Raw genomic sequence first — 17,608 nt, 5'->3', positions numbered from 1 at the left:
ATGATTTCACCCCACCCCCTTGATGTCATTACTCTGCCATCTTCATCATCCCACTTTATCTCCTAGTATGACCTCTTTAAGGTTAATAGGTTAACAGTAGCTCTACCGCTCTTTTTTTTTTTTTTTTTTTTTTTTTTTTTTTGCAGTTTCAGATCATCTTACGGAGAAGCAAGAGGTGGAGGCAAGTACAGCCCTGCAGCCCCACTAGGGGGAACAGATCCCCTCCCTGCCTTCCATCCCCATCTCCCCCCAGTTTGCTCCCCTGTGTCCACTCTGCCCTGGGGGTGGGGAGGTGCTGTGAAACCAGGTATGGCTGGTGGAGGCGCTGTGTGGCACTGGGGGGCTTGTAGGATTGCAGAGTAGGGATTGACCTTGTCTGCTCTCTGCACCTCCTGGGCTAACAGCACCAGCATCACGATATGGAAGTCTTCGTCCAGGTCTTGCATCTGGTCCAGGCCCTTGGCCTGGATCTTGGGGCGGGCCTTGCACGTCTTGCAGGGCTTCTCAGGGTTAGGGAAGACACGCTGGTTGATGATGATGTTGTGCATGTCCATCTTGCACTTGGCCAGCTCCTGGTTCAGCCATTCCATCTCATGCAGAGACAGCAACTCTGCGATGCGCATGAACAAGGTCTGCACAGGGGTCCCTGAACTGTTTGCTGACCAAGAGGATCATGGGCAGCATCTCCTCCAGCTTGGAGGCCAGCTGATCACAGTTCATGTCTCCCAGGCCCAGCGTGTTGCACATCCGGGAGAAGAAAGGGCTGATCTGGTTGCATGAGCCGACCCAGGCCCTGCTCTGTGACGGTGGGGAGGTTGGGTGGTCGCAACATGTGGCCCATGGGCACCACAACCAAAAGCACCCCCGAGAAGTTCCTGCCCTTCACCAGCCTCATGACCTTGGCATAGCACCTGGCCTCGCGGATGCGTGGGAAGGTGCTCAGGGGCCCCCACACCATCTTCGTGCCCATGCTCAGCATGCTGTCCACGAGGAACACGCTGGGCGGCTCTGCCACCCCAAGGCTGGGGTTGATCTCCATGGGGAAGAGAGGTTGTCACAGCCTTGTAGCACCTTGGAGAACTTCTGGTCCAAAGCGTCTGAGCTGGGTCTATGGAGAAGATCAGAGCGCTCTCACGTCCTTGGATGGCTGGACCATCAGGCTGCAGCTGGTCTCGCCCACGGTGCCCTTGCCTCCAGTGAAGAGCCACTTAAGTCTGCGCTGCTCAATACGCGACCCAACATGGGTTCCAGCAGAACTGCATCAGGTGCATCCTCAAACTCCTGTGCCTCAGTCCCCCAACCCAGCCACCCTTGCTGCCATCTTGGATTTGCTAACTACTCATCAACATTGAGTGCTTACTACATACAAGGACACTTTAAAAAGTTCATGGAAAAATGGAATTAAAAGACAAGTTTATTTGAACTCTTTCCCATTTAACTTGCCAAAGGGGTGCTGCTACAGGTGGCTTTTCTCTGTAAAAAGAGTCATTCATGGTACTGGCTTTAAAAAAAAAATAATTCTAGGACCACTGTTGTGGTATATCAGGTTAAGTTGCTGCCTGTACTGGCATCGCATATGGGTGCCGGTTCAAGTCCCAGCTGCTCAGCTTCCAATCCAGTTCTCGGCCAATGTGCCTGGGAAAGCAGCAGAAAATGCCCAAGAGTTTGGTCCCCTGCTACCCATGTAGGAAACTTGAATGAAGCTCCTGGTTCCTGGCTTCAGCCTGGCCCAGCCCTGACCATTGCGACCATTTGGGGAATGAACCAGCAGATAGAAGAGATCTCTCTCTCTCTCTCTCTCTCTCTCTTTCCCTCTTTCTCTCCCTCTTGCTTTCTGTAACTCTTTCAAATAAATAAAATAAATATTTTTTTAAAAAAGAATTCTAGGGGAAAATAGGAAGTTTATTTTCAAAGATTTTGCCAATAACGAAAGGTTGCACCAATATTTATTAGCAGATATAATTATTTTGAGTAATGAGAAAATATTTCAGTAACCTAATAATTTTAAGTGAATCAAGGCAGCAATCACACAGGGAATGAACTCCAAAACAACTGTGGACCATGAGCTTTTATTTATATGATGGACATAAAAATTGTAGTCTATGAATATAAAATCCATATAAAAATACATAAAATCAGAAATAGAGGTGGACATTGTGGTTCACCAGGTTAAGCCACTGCTTGGGACTCCCACATCCCGTATCAAAGTGCAGGTTTGATCCAGCTCCCTACTGACGCATCCTGGGAAGCATTAGGTGATGGCTCAGGTGCTTGGCCCTCTGCCACCCATGTGAGAGACCTGGACAGAGTTCACGCTACTGCTTGTGACCTGGGCAGCCCTGGCTGTTGGTGGGCATTTGGAGAGTGAACCAGTAGATGGAAGATTCTCTCTCTTTTTCTCTCTCTCCCATCCTCCCTCCTTCTCCCTCTCTCTGTTGCTCTGCCTTCCAAGTAGATGAAATAGATAAATAAATAAACATTAAGATGTGATTTTTAAAACGAAAAATTAAAGTGCAGAGAAGCCCAGACCCCAATTTTAATCATGAGCCCTTAGAGCCTATTAACAAAGTATCCATAATCATACCTCAGTACTAACTCTTCTGGGAGAAGGAAGAAGAAAACATCCAAACCTTGGAGTTCTGCAGTCTCTCCCATAAGCCTGTTCCCAAAATGAATGAAGAGGAGCTTGTACTGCTACATGCGTTCCTTGGGGTAATCGATAATTTATGATCTTGCATCAGCCCCAGTGCTAACGATAAAGTATGACATCAGCCTCGCAGTCTCAAATGGCACATGACAGAGTCCAGCTGCGCAGAAACAAAACACCCAGCTCCAGAAAATGAGGCACGCACTAAAACGTTCACCTGTGGGCATCCTGAGGCAAGGAGTCCTGCCTGCCAGAGCCGGGTGGCGGGGAAACCTGTGCCACACCGGGGCCTGGCATCGCGGTGTCACGTACCCGAGCACCACACAGCATCCCAGTGGGGGAAGACTACGCAGGGGTCGTAGCACGTCCGCACAAAGCATGGCAGAAGTGGCACAGTTCCCTGAGTGAAGAGCCACGTTCCTTTGTCTTCCACTGAGGACGTGGCCTGGAGGGGCCAATGACGCGCTTGGTAGTGTCATTCACTGTAGAATATTTTGATGCTTGTGGAGGAAGCAAAAGGGTCCATCTCATACAGACTTAGGGACTTCTCGGGCACCTGAATGGCCACCAGACTCTAAAACCCATATTGAATCCAATCCTTAAGAAAACCTTAAGGACTCCTGACTTGGTGAACGAGTGTCTTTAAATTCGGCAGACGGCAAAGTTAAGGACGACCGGGTTGGTGACTCTCTCTGGCTTCCGGGAAGGTCAAACTCACCCATCATCTCCAGCATGTCAGTGAGCTGGGGGCTTTCCAGGAGCACGGCGATGTCCCAGACCCATAGAAGGCTTCCTAGCAGCCAGGCTGGGTGGCTGGGGGATGTACAGACTCCAAGATTGCTCCATCAGCTCAGAACCCGGGCAGCCCTGCTAGTAACTGCAATCCTTGGGAGAAGTGGCACGGCAGCTCCCTCTCCATCAGGAGTGTGCCCCCTTTTCCTTGCCAGCAAAGAGACCCCTGTGAGTTTGCAGCTGGGAGGTTCATGTCTGAGGGTCATAAGCCTTGGCCAGCAGCCGCCTTTGCACCCAGAGTTCTGCTAGTGCCTTGCTTCCTGCCTGGCAGTATTTTCCACATCCGGAGAGGATCTGCATCTCATTAGCTAGACTTAGAGATGCACCTTCGGAAAAAAGCACTTCTGACATCACTATAAATAGAGACATCTATTTCTTCAAATGTGTGTGGGTGGGTGGGTGTAAAAGAAACCAAGAAAGGAAAAAAATTTTCATAGAGAATCCAGTGTAGTAATGGTACTGAAAAATCCACTTTCACAACCTTCTACCATGAATATTGTCTCAACATGGGGTGGGAGAAGCTACAGTTGGCACCAACTGAGAGGTTTTTCATTCAGATTTGTAAAACAAAGCACCATCTTCTTTCCAAGATCTCTTGTGACCTCTAGTGGTCTCTCTCAAGAAAACAAAATCTATCATTTCTAAACTAGACAAGTACATTCCACATTAGCTTGTTTTATCGGTGGTTGTTTGCTTTTTGGATTTTTTTTTTTTTTTAAGATTCGTTTTATTTATTTGAAAGGTAGAATGACAGAGAGAGGTGACGGGACAAAGAGGGACAAAGAGATCCACTGGTTCACTCCTCAAATGGTTGCAATGAGCGGATCTAGGCCGGGAGCCTGGAACTGTTTCCGGGTCTCCCACTTGGGTAGCAAGGCCTGAGTACTTGGTCCATTTTCCATGGTTTTCCCAGGTGCATTAGCAGGGAGCTGGGTCAGTAGCTGAGCAGCTGCCTTAAAATAGTGCTCCTATATGGGGTACTGGCTTCATGGGAAGCAGCTTAACCCACTGAGCCATGACATCAGCACCCACTTAAGAATTTCAAAATGGGTTTTGCAGCCTTTCAGCTTCTAGTCCCTGGGAAAATGTCACAATTTTAAAAATTCAGGAGAAGCGCAGGCAGTTAGTCCAATAGTTAAGATGCCTGAATTCAGGCTCCAAAGTACATGCAAGGCCAGCTGGTGGCTCCAACACCTACACTACCAGGATCTAACCCAAAATCTACCTTGCACACTACTGCTCCAGTCATATTGTTCACCAAACTCGGTGGGCCACTTCCCAGGACTCAAGGAGATCCCTCGTGAAATTCCATAACTAGGTCAGCACTTCTTTTTGAATACTTAGCAATGTGCATCACTTAAACATCAAAATGTTCATTACATGAAATTGCTCAGAAGCCAAAGCCTGTCTCTAAAAAGCATGAGACTATCAAATGCTTCATAAAAATAAATGCCTTAAGAGGTGAAAAATCAGCATTTTAAAGCCATTAATCCTATGCATTTAAGAGCTAAACTAGTTTTTATTTTTAAGATCTTTAAAAACAGCTTCATTGGTGCATAGTAATTGCATATATTTATGGGGTGCAGTGTGATAATTCAATACACATACACCTGTAATGACCAACTCGGGGTAATCGGGATTTTCATCTCCTTAAACACTGATCATTTCTTTGTGCTGGGAGACCTTCAAACTCCTCTCTTCTTGTGAAGGGCTAATTTTTCTTTCATTTTATTTTCAAAAGCAAGTTTGTTGAGCATTTTTTTTTTTTTTGGTTAGCCATTGTTATCACCCAAAATACAGTACTCCATTAAGGAAAATTCTAGCTATTTGACACTGTCTGATAGCACGTAATCCTCTCCTTGGCTGAGTCTTCCTTTGGCCCCATGAGGACTTGAAAAAGACAGGCTTCCCCTGCCTGCCACACACACACACACACACACACACACACACACAGACCCCACCAAGAGTTTCTGAGCCTGAGAACATCTCAAATCCACCAGTGAGGGTTCACTAAGCCGACGGTATATTTTAACACCATGTCTAGAAGAAATTATGCTTTATTTCTGATATTAAGAAAAACACAGAAAAGTAACTTCATTAATGTGTGTGTGTGTGTGTGTGTGTGTAGAGGGGGCAGATTACCACATAATTTTCCACATGGGTAAACCAAAGAAACGAGACGGGGTGGTGGGGGAGGATTGCGGCATTCATTCATTGGTTCTGAATGTGTTGCTAGTTAAACGGCTGAAGGATAATTACAACCCCAAGCCTTGCACTGCTTTTGCATCCTAAGAATTGCACTCTTCACCATTAATTATCAGAGCAAGTAACTATTGATGAAACAGATGTCAAGAGATAAATGCGGGGGGAAGAGAGGAAGGAGGCAGCCCACGAGGAGGCACGGGGCCGTGTTCATCTGTCCTCATTTCTTCAGGGCTGTGAAGGAGGGAGACAGTCTCCTTGAGAGCGCTTTCCAGACACCTGAAATTCTGCGCCCCTAAGTGCTAAAACTCCAAGATGAACATCCTGGATAGAGGACTTTCTAAGCTGTGTCCCCTTTCTCCATCTTCTGCTAACAAGGAAACTGTCACAATGCCACCATTTCCATAGAACTCCTACCGCACACGTGTATTTCTATAAGTCCCCTGCACGTTTATGTCAAACTTCATGGGCTTTGCCCATTGGAAAGTCACAGTCCACAGCTCTAAAGTTTTCCAAAAAAGGCAGAAGTGGGGGTGAAAAGGAAGGAGGGATGGAGGGATGGAGGGAGGGAGGGAGGCAGGGAGGGAGACCAAATCAGAGCACCAATTTCCAAATGTCACAGGAGCCAGGCATTGTGCTGAACACACCCTGAACTTCTTCTCTTGCATCCTGAGTGACAAAATGGGCATCAGAGACAGATTAACAAAAACATCACCTCACTAAAATGTGACAGAAATGGGTAATATTTAGATGAGCTGTCATTTACCTTTCAGTATTAGACTTATATACAAGTTTTCTATCATAAAAATCTCTTGCTCAATATTTATGTTGAAACCTTGACATTCCTCAAGAAGATAATAATTCCCATGATCCAAATTGGGTATTCTGCCTACACATTAGGAAAATATTTTGGGGGGCAGGCTTTGTGGTACAGCAGGTGCACTTGGGGTGCTCACATCTCACACCAGATTGCAGCTTCAGATCCAGCTTCCTGCTAATGCACCCTGGGAGGCAGCAAGTGATGGCTAAAGTGCTTGGGCCCTGCCACTCAAGTGGGAGACCTGAAAGGAACTCCAGGTCCCTGGCTTCAGCCTGGTGCAGCTCTGGCTGTTCCAAGTACTTTGGGAGTGAATGAGCAGATGGAAAAATCTTTCTTCCCTTCTCTGTGCCTTTCAAGTAGATGAAAAATAAACATATTTTTAAGAATTTATTTTTTTCTTTTTTCTTTTTTTATGGTAAAAAACATATATTTAGAATTAGCCAGCTGGACTCTGTTCAGATGATCCCAATTTTGTTGGCAACGTCGAGAGCATCATAGTCAGGAGCCAGCCGCACATACGCCTTCTTCTCTCCTTCAGGTCTGATCAGGGTGTCGACTTTGGCCACATCAATGTCATAGAGTTTCTTCACAGCTTGTTTGATCTGGTGCTTGTTGGCCTTGACATCCACAATGAACACCAGTGTGTTGTTGTCTTCTATCTTCTTCATGACCGACTCAGTGGTCGGGGGAGCTTGATGATGGCATAGTGGTCAAGCTTGTTTCTCCTGGGGGCGCTCTTCCGAGGGTATTTGGGCTGCGGTTGGAGGTGCAGTGTCTTGGGCCACCGGAAGGTGGGGGACGTGCGGATCTTCTTATGGCTGTGGACGCCTTTCAGCACTGCCTTCTTGGCCTTCAAGGCCTTCGCTTTGGCTTTGACTTTAGGAGGGGCAGGAGCTTCCTTCTTCGCCTTCGGCACCATCTTGGTGAAAAGGCTATTTTTTTCTTTATTTGAAAGGCAGAATTACAGAGAGAGAGAGGGAGGGAGAGATCTTCCATCCACTGGTTCACTCCTCAAATGACAGCACTGGCCAGGGCGGAGCCAGGCTGAAGCCAGGAGCCAGGAGCTTCCTCCAGGTCTCCCACCTGGGCACAGGGGCCCAAACACTTGGGCCATTTTCCACTGCTTTCCCAGATGCATTAGCAGGGAAGGAGCTAGATCAGAAATAGAGCAGCTGAGCCTCAAACCCATATGGGATGCCAGAGCTGCAGGCATCTTTTTTTAACCTGCTATGCCAGGTAACACCAGCCCCAAAAATAAATATTTAAAAAAGAAAATGTGAGACCAGCATTGTGGCAACATGGATTAAGCCACCACATGTGATGCTGGCATCCTGTGTGGGAGTCCCAGTTACTCCACTTCCGATCCAGCTTCCTGCTAATGCACCCGGAAGGCAGCCTAAAATGGCTGGGGTACTTGAGTTCCTGCTAGCCACGTGGGAGACCAGGATGGAGTTTCTGGCTTCTGACTTCAGCCTGGCCCAGACCTACTTGTTGTGGCTGTTTAGGGAGTGAACCAGCAGGTGGAAGACCTCTCTTTCTCTTTCGGCCTCTCCTCTCTCTGTGTAACTACTCTACCTTTCAAATAAATGAATAAATCTTAAAAAAAAAAAAAAAAAAAAAAAAGGAAAGAAGGGAGGGAGGGAAAATACTCTCTTAACCTGTAACTAACTCATACCCCACCTTAGCTTCCCCCAAAGAACTGCCCACTATGCAGACACAGAGTTCAAGGTTTAATCAGCCCACAGGATCATTTCTGAACTGGAAGTTACTTTAAATTCAAGTATTTTACTCATTTTCAATGGAACTCATAAAATGGCCCTCAAGTTCACACCATCTGAGATAAGATATGGTGTTTGGGCCTGCCGCCTGGAAAGCACTGTAAGAAGCAAAAGCATCCAGCACTGGTGAGGGTGGAACAGAGGACCACCTGGTGGGATAAAAACTGATGTCATTTTTTGGCTCAATAATGTGGCTGCATCTGTTTTAAAATATTTACGCAGGTATCTGGATATTTCTTACCACAAAACTCTACCTCTGGGTAGCTTGAGTACTTGATGGATGTACAAAGCTGTTTACCACTATATTATTTGTTATAGGAAAAGTTGAAAGGTTGAAAATGACTTAAATGTCCATCAACAAGGAATGACTCAGTGAATGACTAAAAAAAATTCTACAAGAGACACATGATGGCCAGGTCATTGTGGACCAGTCATTATAAAGAATAAAACTGATTCATAAAGATAATGAGTTGCTTTTTTAGGTGAAAGATTAACAGAACATGTGATCATGACCATATATATTGGGCGGGTGAATACATATATGCAAATAGAATTCAAAAAGTTCATGGAAAATGGAATTAAAAGGCCAGTGTATTTTGGTGCAAAAACCTTGAAATCCACATATATGAGAGTATGCACGTATACTTGCATATGTCTGTGCAGTTACCTACTCACACAAATGAAAGAATGAGTAGTAGTTGGCCGGCGCGCGGCTCACTAGGCTAATCCTCCACCTGCAGCGCCGGCACTCCGGGTTCTAGTCCCGGTTGGGGCGCCGGATTCTGTCCCGGTTGCTCCTCTTCCAGTCCAGCTCTCTGCTGTGGCCTGGGAGGGCAGTGGAGGATGGCCCAGGTGTTTGGGCCCTGCACCCGCATGGGAGACCAGGAGGAAGCACCTGGCTCCTGGCTTCAGATCGGCGCAGCGTGATCATTTCGGGGGTGAACCAATGGAAAAGGAAGACCTTTCTCTCTGTCTCTCTCTCTCTCACTGTCTAACTCTGTCAAAAAAAATTTAAAAAAAAGAATGAGTAGCTGTTACTTGGGATGTGAGAATATAATTCACTGGATTAAATGAATTTATCCCCCCAAAATAATTAGAAAAAGGGAGAATAATGAGATATTTTAAAATGAAGTGAAGACAAAAGTACAGGAATTGTTAGAGTACTTAAAAGATTCTAAGCTATTAATTTGAGGAAATTTCTCATTATGTAAGAAAAAGAAAAGCTTGCCTACTTGTGAATTCTTATAAGACAAAGTTATTTTAAAGAATGCAATTTCCAGACGGGCTGGAGGGCCTATTTGCTTTTGCTGAACCAGACATCAAGATTAGAAAAGGTGCGAGGGAACTAATCAAAAAGTGTTATCTCACCCACAATATTCTTTTCCTTTAGGATGGCTTTGGCTTGCATTAGAATTTGGATTGCATTGTGATCCAAACAGAGGGCTATAATATAATTAGCTATTAATAGAAACAAAGTAACCACAGCTGGCTTTCTAGAAAGACTTGTCCTCTCTCCCACCCTATATTAGATAGATAATTGGTATCTGAAGGGTCTCTACTCCTTGATGATCATTTTCAGACAAATGTTGTTGGGGCTGCAGGGTGTGGATTAAATGCTCTTCGTGGTTCTGGACAACGCAGTCTTGTCCCATGGTCTGTAGGATATCCAGTACCTGCAAGACAGTGGCCTCCCCCTCTCTCCGCTCTCCTTCACTACCAAGCTTCTCTAAAGAGCAGGGACTGCTCCCTGCCCTTCACTTCCTTCCCCTGCAGGGATTCAGCTCTCTGCTGTTTGATCTCAACTTCCTGGCTCTGACCAGACCCCAGACCACACGTCCAGGGTAGAACGCTGGTTACTGAGCAGCACAGGGTGCACCTGAGATAAAACTCTTGTCCAGATCCTCCGGAAGAAGAGTTCAGAGCTGTGAGAACAGGAGGGAAAGGAGAGAAGAAAACTGGACTGGGGGCTGGCGAGCTGGGGTGAATGACCCCTGCCTGGGGTGAGCAGCCACTCTCTCCTCTCAGCCAGGGTTCATCTGCAGTTTCCCCGGTTGGACACAGACACTCAAGATGTCTATTTTTATTAAACAAACCTTGGTTGGCTGTTTTCCAGGGAAGGGGTTGGCACATTTTCCCTGGTTGTTGGATTTGTTGATGCAGAGTTGCTTATTGTGTTTTCTTAGTCTTTCAATGTCTGTAGGCTCTGTAGTGATACCACCTTCTTCATTCCTGACACTAAGCATTTGTCTTCTTTTCTCTTGGTCACTTTGGCTAGAAGTATCTGTTTTACCCATCTCCTCTGTCTTTCCACAGGGCCAAATCTAATGGCTTTACCTCCCTGTACTCTAGTGAGTTTATTTCCCTGGCCCCTTTGCCACTTTCAGTCTTTGGCTTCTATAACACAATGGCAGCCTCCTCCCTCTCTTCCAGTTTCCATTCTTATTAGTAGCTGCTCTTTTTTATCTTTTTTTAAAAAAATTTTTTTATTTGACAGATACAGTTAGACAGTGAGAGAGAGAGAGACAGAGAGAAAAGTCTTCCTTCTGTTGGTTCACCCCCATATGGCCACTATGGCCAGAGCTACGCCAATCCGAAGCCAGGGGCCAGGTGCTTCCTCCTGGCCTCCCATGTGGGTGGAGGGACCGAAGCACTTGGGCCATCCTCCACTGCCTTCCCAAGCCACAGCAGAGACTGGACTGGAAGAGGAGCAACTGGGACTAGAACCCGGCGCCCATAGGGGAAGCCGGTGCCGTAGGCGGAGGATTAACCAAGTGAGCTACAGCGCCAGCTCCGCTCTTTTTTATCTGTCAAAATTCTCCCTGGTCCTCTGCTTTTTCACTTTAAAAATCATACACACACATACACACACACCCATACACACACACACCTTTCAAACAAGACAATCTCCTTCATTTTCATGATGTCCTGATTTAGCTACAAACTGACAACCCACAAATGTGTATTTTCATCCAGGCTTCTCCTTCCACTTCTATCTCCAGCTCTCTCCTGTCCCTTTGAATCTTCTGTTTCTACTTTTATCTAACAAAATCACCATTGGCGTAAAAAAACATGAAAACTCCAAGAGTCACCATTCACTCTCATCCTTCAAATTCTCCACCCAACTGGTAACCAAATCCCTCAGAAACATCTCTGCTTCTATGCACATGCCCATATTCCAGACTCTTTCATGAACTTGGATTCCCACGATCTGTCACCACCTGAATTCCAGCCTGTAACATTTCTTGGGATTCTGTGATCCTCGAGATCAATCTGATATCATCACAGGATGCTACTCACAATTATACCATAGAACTACATGCCGGGTAAAGAGTAAGCTCTCACTTTTCAAAAATTTACATTCAATACTTTTCTGAAGACATTGTCATCAAATATGACAATAGCGGATCTAAGAAGATACAATTCACTCTTCATGACTTTCACCACACATTTTTATTTCCAAACAGTTGTCCTATTCTGCTCATAATCTTGAGTCAGAATTCTGGAAGGGCACGGCTCGCTCAGCTCGCCCTGCAGCAGACGCCTACAATGGCTCGCTCCCACAGCTGGCATACCGTGCTGCCTCTCAGTGGTGCTGCTGCCCCCCGGCCCCTGAATCGACACGTGGCATCTCCAACACGGCGGTCTTGCAGCAGCTGATCTCCTCCAGAACAAGTGTCCTCATGAAGCAGGAGCTTCCCAAGCTCACAAGGCTCTGAGTTTCCTGTCTCCCTGTTCTACTGGCCGAAGCAGCCATGACCCACCCAAGCTTGTCAGAGGCGATGCACACCCCACTGCATAACAAGCACAGTGGCAAGGGAAGCTTGCAAGGTAGGAGATGGTATGGTGGCCATCCTTGGAAAGCACAGTCCGCCCCGCCTGTCCCTTTAACATAGCTAAACTTGGGGTGTGTCATGGACAGCGTGATGGGGAATACCTTCAACTTGGACAACTCCTCTATGGGGTTAACGGCAATTGCATCCATTGAGTGTCAGAGAACTGGCAGGTTTCACTGAGAAAACTATATATATCCATTTTTTTCAGTTTGTTTATAATTGAAAGCTACTTTTCTGGTGTGGGACCAAGGACTGTGTTTTCAGAAACCCCTAGTGCTAAATTCACAACTTCAGGGACACAGGGAACAAATGAGGATTATTTAGTTCTGTAAATGTAATCCACATTATGACAATTTACTACAAGATGTAATCCCTGCTACTGTGACTTACTACTGTATGAGCTGGTAATTTAAAGACCCTTGTTAAGGGGCTGGGGTTGTAGAGTTGTGGGCTAAGCTGCCACATGAGACCCCAACATCTCATATCAGAGCAATGGTTTTAGTAGTGGCTGCTCCACTTCCAATCCAGCTCTCTGCTAAGGCCTGGGAAAGCAGTGGAAGATGGCCCAAGTGCTTGGGTCCCTGCACCCACATGGGAGACCCAGAAGAAGCGCCTAGCTTCTGGTTTCAGTCTGGCCCAGATCTAATTGTTGTGGCCATTTAGGAAGTAAATCAGCAAATGGAAGATCTCTCTCTCTCTCTCTCTCTCTTCTAACCTCTCTGTTATTCTGCCTTTCAAATAAGTATTTTTTTAAACAGGCAGAGTGGACAGTGAGAGAGAGAGACAGAGAGAAAGGTCTTCCTTTTCCATTGGTTCACCCCACAATGGCCGCTGTGGCTGGCGCGCTGCAGCCTACGCACCGCACTGATCCAAAACCAGGAGCCAGGTGCTTCTCCTGGTCTCCCATGTGGGTGCAGGGCCCAAGCACTTGGGCCATCCTCCACTGCCCTCCCAGGCCACAGCAGAGAGCTGGACTGGAAGAGGAGCAACCGGGACAGAATCCGGCACCCCAAATGGGACTAGAACCTGGGGTACCGGTGCCGCAGGAGGAAGATTAGCCTAGCGAGCCGCGGCGCTGGCCACAAATAAGTATTTTTAAAAACTCTCATTACGATGGTATTCCCAATGAGGTTTAGGTTACGGAGGCTGTATGCCAACTGTACCTTGCTTTGCGAATGTGCAGCTGAGGGTAGTGGTTGTGCCTGTGACAGATGTGCACTGCAAAGTCCTCCTTGTAGGTCAGGCATGGGACGTTTCCTACTTGGTCAAACACAGTGCTGAGAGTCGAGCCTACATCGAGAGAGAGAGAGAGAGAGAGAGAGAGAGAGAGAGAGAAATGTGGCCTCATTTCCTCATTTTATCAAGACATAACCTTGTGGCTTCAGAACAAATCACGGTTCAAATTCAAAATTCAAATGGTGATGATCAAACACGCGTGGGACATATTTAGGACCTGGAGACTACTCTTGTTTTCTCTTCCAAAAAAGCACCATTCCGAGGATGAATTTCCTGTGCTAGCTACTGTGTGTGGCAGCTGGTCAGTCGGCCTTACCTAGGCTCATGTAGTATGGCACTATGAGAAATATGAAGTGCAGTTCCGGCACCGCCTTAAACACAGTCCTGGCCAAAGAGAGAGAGAGAGAGAGAGAGAGAGAGGCATTACCAGCAATGCAATCCTATTAGCTGGCACAAATGCCACCACACATACAAACAAAATCCACACAACAAAACAAAAAACGAGGCAGACATAAAACCACACGGGCTACTCTGCTCCCTACCTGCAGAGGCAACTGTTTTTCTCCTCTGCTTCCCGCTGGATTCCAAAGGGCCCCTAATCTGCCCGTTCCACGGAGGTGGAAATAGTAAAGGGGCCCCTGGGCAGGCAGCACACCAGATTTCTGCTTATATTAACCTCTGACCCGGCATCTGGACAGTGTGGTGTGACATTACACAGTGACTTGGAAGTGGAGGCCACCACCCCCGCATGTCTGCACGGGCTGTCGGAGGTGCATCGTCGTGACTCCACGGCCCTGCTGGTCGCATTTCGGTGCACCCTGTTATTCGGGAAATCACTGCAGTCTGTCACGTTAATAAACACTTCTAAAGAGAAGGTTGAGGAAAAGTATTTTTTTGAAAACATCCAAGCTTGTGATGCTTTACTCTTCCCCCAACATCCCCTACTGCATTTCTTTATTTTTTAAAGGATTTATTCATTTATTTGAAAGTCAGAGTTACACAGAGAGAGAAGGAGAGGAAGAGAGAGAGAGGGAGGTCTTCCATCCACTGGTTCACTCCCCAGTTGGCTACAATGGCCGGAGCTACACTGCTCCAGGAGCCAGGAGCTTCCTCTGGGTCTCCCACGTGGGTGCAAGGGCCCAAGGACTTGGAGCATCTTCTACTGCTTTCCCAGGCCATAGCAGAGAGCTGGATCTGAAGTGGAGCAGCCGGGTCTCCAACCAGCACCCATATGGGATGCTGGCTCTGCAAGCAGCAGCTTTACCTGCTACGCCACAGTGCCGGCCTCACTGCATTTCTTTAAATGACCACTCGGTGGATGCCTCAAATTATAGCTGTGAAAGATGTGTGCTCAACAGAGAACAGATTCAAAGGATCAGATCAGGTTCATTCCAAAATATTACTGCTATTCAAAGCAAATGTTTTAATATAGCCATGAGTCACAAGCAAATTAAAGGCTCCCAAAGAATTTCATGCTATTTAAAAAAAAAGACTTCAGGTGCAGGTCATTTGGCAACGTGGCTAAGACACCAGTAGGGACGCCCACACCCTATCAGACCTCCTGGGTGTGAGCCCTGGCCCTGCTTCCAATTCCAGCTTCCTGCTAAGGTGCTCCCTGAGAGGCAACAGATGAGGGCTCAAGAACTTGCATCCCTGCCACTCATGTGGGAGACCTGGGTTGAGTTCTAGGCTGCTGGCTTCCACCTGATCCAGCCCTGACTATTGTAGGTATTTGTGCAGTGAACTAGCAGATGGGAGATCTCTCCCTCTCTCTTGTATATAAAATAAAAAAAATAAATAAATAAAAACTTTGAAGCAGCCGGCGCCGCCGTAGATCCCTAGGCTAATCCTCCACCTGCGGTGCCGGCACACCGGGTTCTAGTCCCGGTCAGGGCGCCGGATTCTGTCCCAGTTGCTCCTCTTCCAGTCCAGCTCTCTGCTATGGCCCAGGAGCGCAGTGGAGGATGGCCCAAGTGCTTGTGCCCTGCACCCGCATGGGAGACCAGGAGGAAGCTCCTGGCTCCTGGCTTCGGCTCAGCGTGGTGCGCCAGCTGCAGCGGCCATTGGGGGGTGAACCAATGGCAAAGGAAGACATTTCTCTCTGTCTCTCTCTCTCACTGTCCACTCTGCCTGTCAAAAAAATAAAAAAAAAAAAACCTTTGAAGCAAATAAATATTTCAAACTATCCACATGGCTACCTTCATGTTCACTATTTGCAAGACCCTGCCCACTCACCGAATAATCTCTTTGCAACAATCAATGGAATACTCATCCACAGCCACAAACAGGTGCATGAACAACGTATTCAGAGGCTACAGAAGAAAACAGGACATGGGTCAAAGGATGAGAGGTATGCAGGCTAAGTCAGAGCAGAGCAGCAGGGCTGCCCCAGTCCCAGAGCTGCCTGGCATCTATGGATGACATCTTTTGTCTAAATGATGCGATGCCCTCACTCTTTTTTTTTTTTTTTAAAGATTTATTTACTTATTTATTTATTTGAAAGGCAGAGGCAGGGGGTCGGTCTTCCATCCACTGGTTCACTCTCCAACTGGCTGCAATGGCCGGACCTGGGCCAATCCAAAGCCAGGATCCAGGAGCTTCCTCCAGATCTCGCACACGGGTGCAGGGGCCCAAGGACTTGGGTCATCTTCCACTGCTTTCCCAGGCCATAGCAGAGAGCTGGATCAGAAGTGGAGCAGCCAGGTCTCGAACTGGTGCCCATATGGGATGCCGGAACTGCAGGTGGCAGCTTTACCTGCTATGCCACAATGTATTCACTGCCCTCTGTCCTCCCAGCTTGGAATTATTCAAAGAGACAGGGATCATAAATGAGTTCAGAGCTCCTGGCCCTTCCTTCCTCTTTCCCTCTCCAGTGGGCAGTGGGGGCAGGAAAGAGCTTGCAGGGGAGTGAAACAGATGACATGAACTCAATAGTCTTGTCCTGGGGGAAGAGGGTCTATGCTGAGTGAGAGGGTCACCTTCCTCCCAGGGCTCTTAATCAGCAGCTACAGCTCTATTCAGGGCACACAGGAGAAAGACCCTCTTACAAAGTCAAAGGATGAAAGGCCGATGTCACGTTATGAATCCAATGGCCTCTTTTGCTCAGTGGTGCCTGGGTCAGAATCCAATATTACTCCCGGGATTCCTGGGAGCTGAAAACTCCAGAGCAGGAAGATTCTAACACAGTCCTTGGGCTAAATTTTCCAGGATCTCTAAGAGCTTCATCCCATGCACCTGAGGACTATTTAAGTGGCCTACACAACAGCTACCAGTTCTATACACCCACCACTGGTCTGCTCAACTTGGTACCCTTCAGTTTACGAGCAAATCTTCAAATTCGGGGAGCAGTGCAAATGCAAGCTGGTACCATGACTCGTGAGGGCGGTGCCTGCACTCAGCAGGAACGCAGCGTTCCTTGTTTTCGGAGTATACTTATCCCTGTTATATGACAGAAAGTAGTTTATAAAGAAACATTTTTAGGAAAGTAGGAAAAATAAAAAATGGGGGGAAGAGTTTATGAATGATGGTGCTAATTTATAATTTTCAAAAAGGTAAACTCACGATCTTAACAAAATAAAAAGTGAGTATTCCATTTCAACTCATCAATTCATGAGACAACTCGTGGATGCTCTTGCAGGAGCTGGACACTTCAGACGATTTAATGAGGGAATGCACTGATCAGACTGCTAGGCTAGGGGCGTGCATTGTGGCACAGCGGGTTAAGCCACCGCCTATCACGCCAGCAGGTTCCAAGAGGAAGCATGACTGCTCGTTTGGAGGGTAAAAGGAGGGCAGGGGCTGGCATCGTGGCATAGTGGGTGAAGCTGCTGCCTGTGACGCCCATTATCACAGGGCACCGGTTTGTGTCTCGGCTGCTCTACTTCTGGTCCAGCTCCCTTTAAATATGCCTGGAAAAGCAGTGGAAGACAGCCCAAGTGCTTGGATCCCTGCACCCATGCAGGAGACCTGGATGGAGTTCCTGGCTTTTGCTTTGGTCTGGCCCAGCCCCAGTTGTTGCTGCCATTTGGGGAGTGATCCAATGGATGGAAGATCTCTTTCTCCCTCAGTCTTTCTTGCTCTCTCCATTAACTCTGTCTTCCAATCAAAGAAATAATTTTTTTTTAAATTGCTAGATTATATACAAAATAGTTCATGTCCTATAGGACCATAAACTGTAACCTCTGAGGTTACTTCTTTCACTAGACAGGAATTATTTACATCTCCAACGGACAAAAGCCTACAAGGTTATTGCTATTCCTATGGAACTGTAAAACAGCCCAGCCAGTAGGAAGCCAATCAG

The 17,608-nt window shown here is 47.1% G+C and overlaps 1 protein-coding gene and 1 pseudogene across 4 annotated transcripts in view; both read right to left on the bottom strand.

Annotated features, from left to right (window-relative positions):
- CFAP61 (cilia and flagella associated protein 61) overlaps positions 1-17,608 on the bottom strand; it is a 252,953-nt gene that overhangs the window by 221,710 nt on the left and 13,635 nt on the right. For 3 of the 4 annotated variants that reach the window (XM_008256339.4, XM_051845334.2, XM_008256340.4), the window contains exons 4-6: positions 15,544-15,620; positions 13,625-13,692; positions 13,236-13,362 (exon numbers count right to left, since the gene is read on the bottom strand). In XM_008256339.4, the coding sequence (XP_008254561.2) occupies positions 13,236-13,362; positions 13,625-13,692; positions 15,544-15,620 (272 nt within the window). The remainder of the gene's footprint in view (positions 1-13,235; positions 13,363-13,624; positions 13,693-15,543; positions 15,621-17,608) is intronic. The other variant, XM_008256341.4, reaches the window with a different exon arrangement.
- On the bottom strand, positions 136-8,067 carry LOC127490987 (ATPase GET3-like; annotated as a pseudogene).

This window comes from Oryctolagus cuniculus, chromosome 11 (genome assembly GCF_964237555.1).
Source record: "Oryctolagus cuniculus chromosome 11, mOryCun1.1, whole genome shotgun sequence".
NCBI lineage: Eukaryota > Metazoa > Chordata > Mammalia > Lagomorpha > Leporidae > Oryctolagus > Oryctolagus cuniculus.
This window is presented reverse-complemented; position numbering and strand designations above follow the sequence as displayed.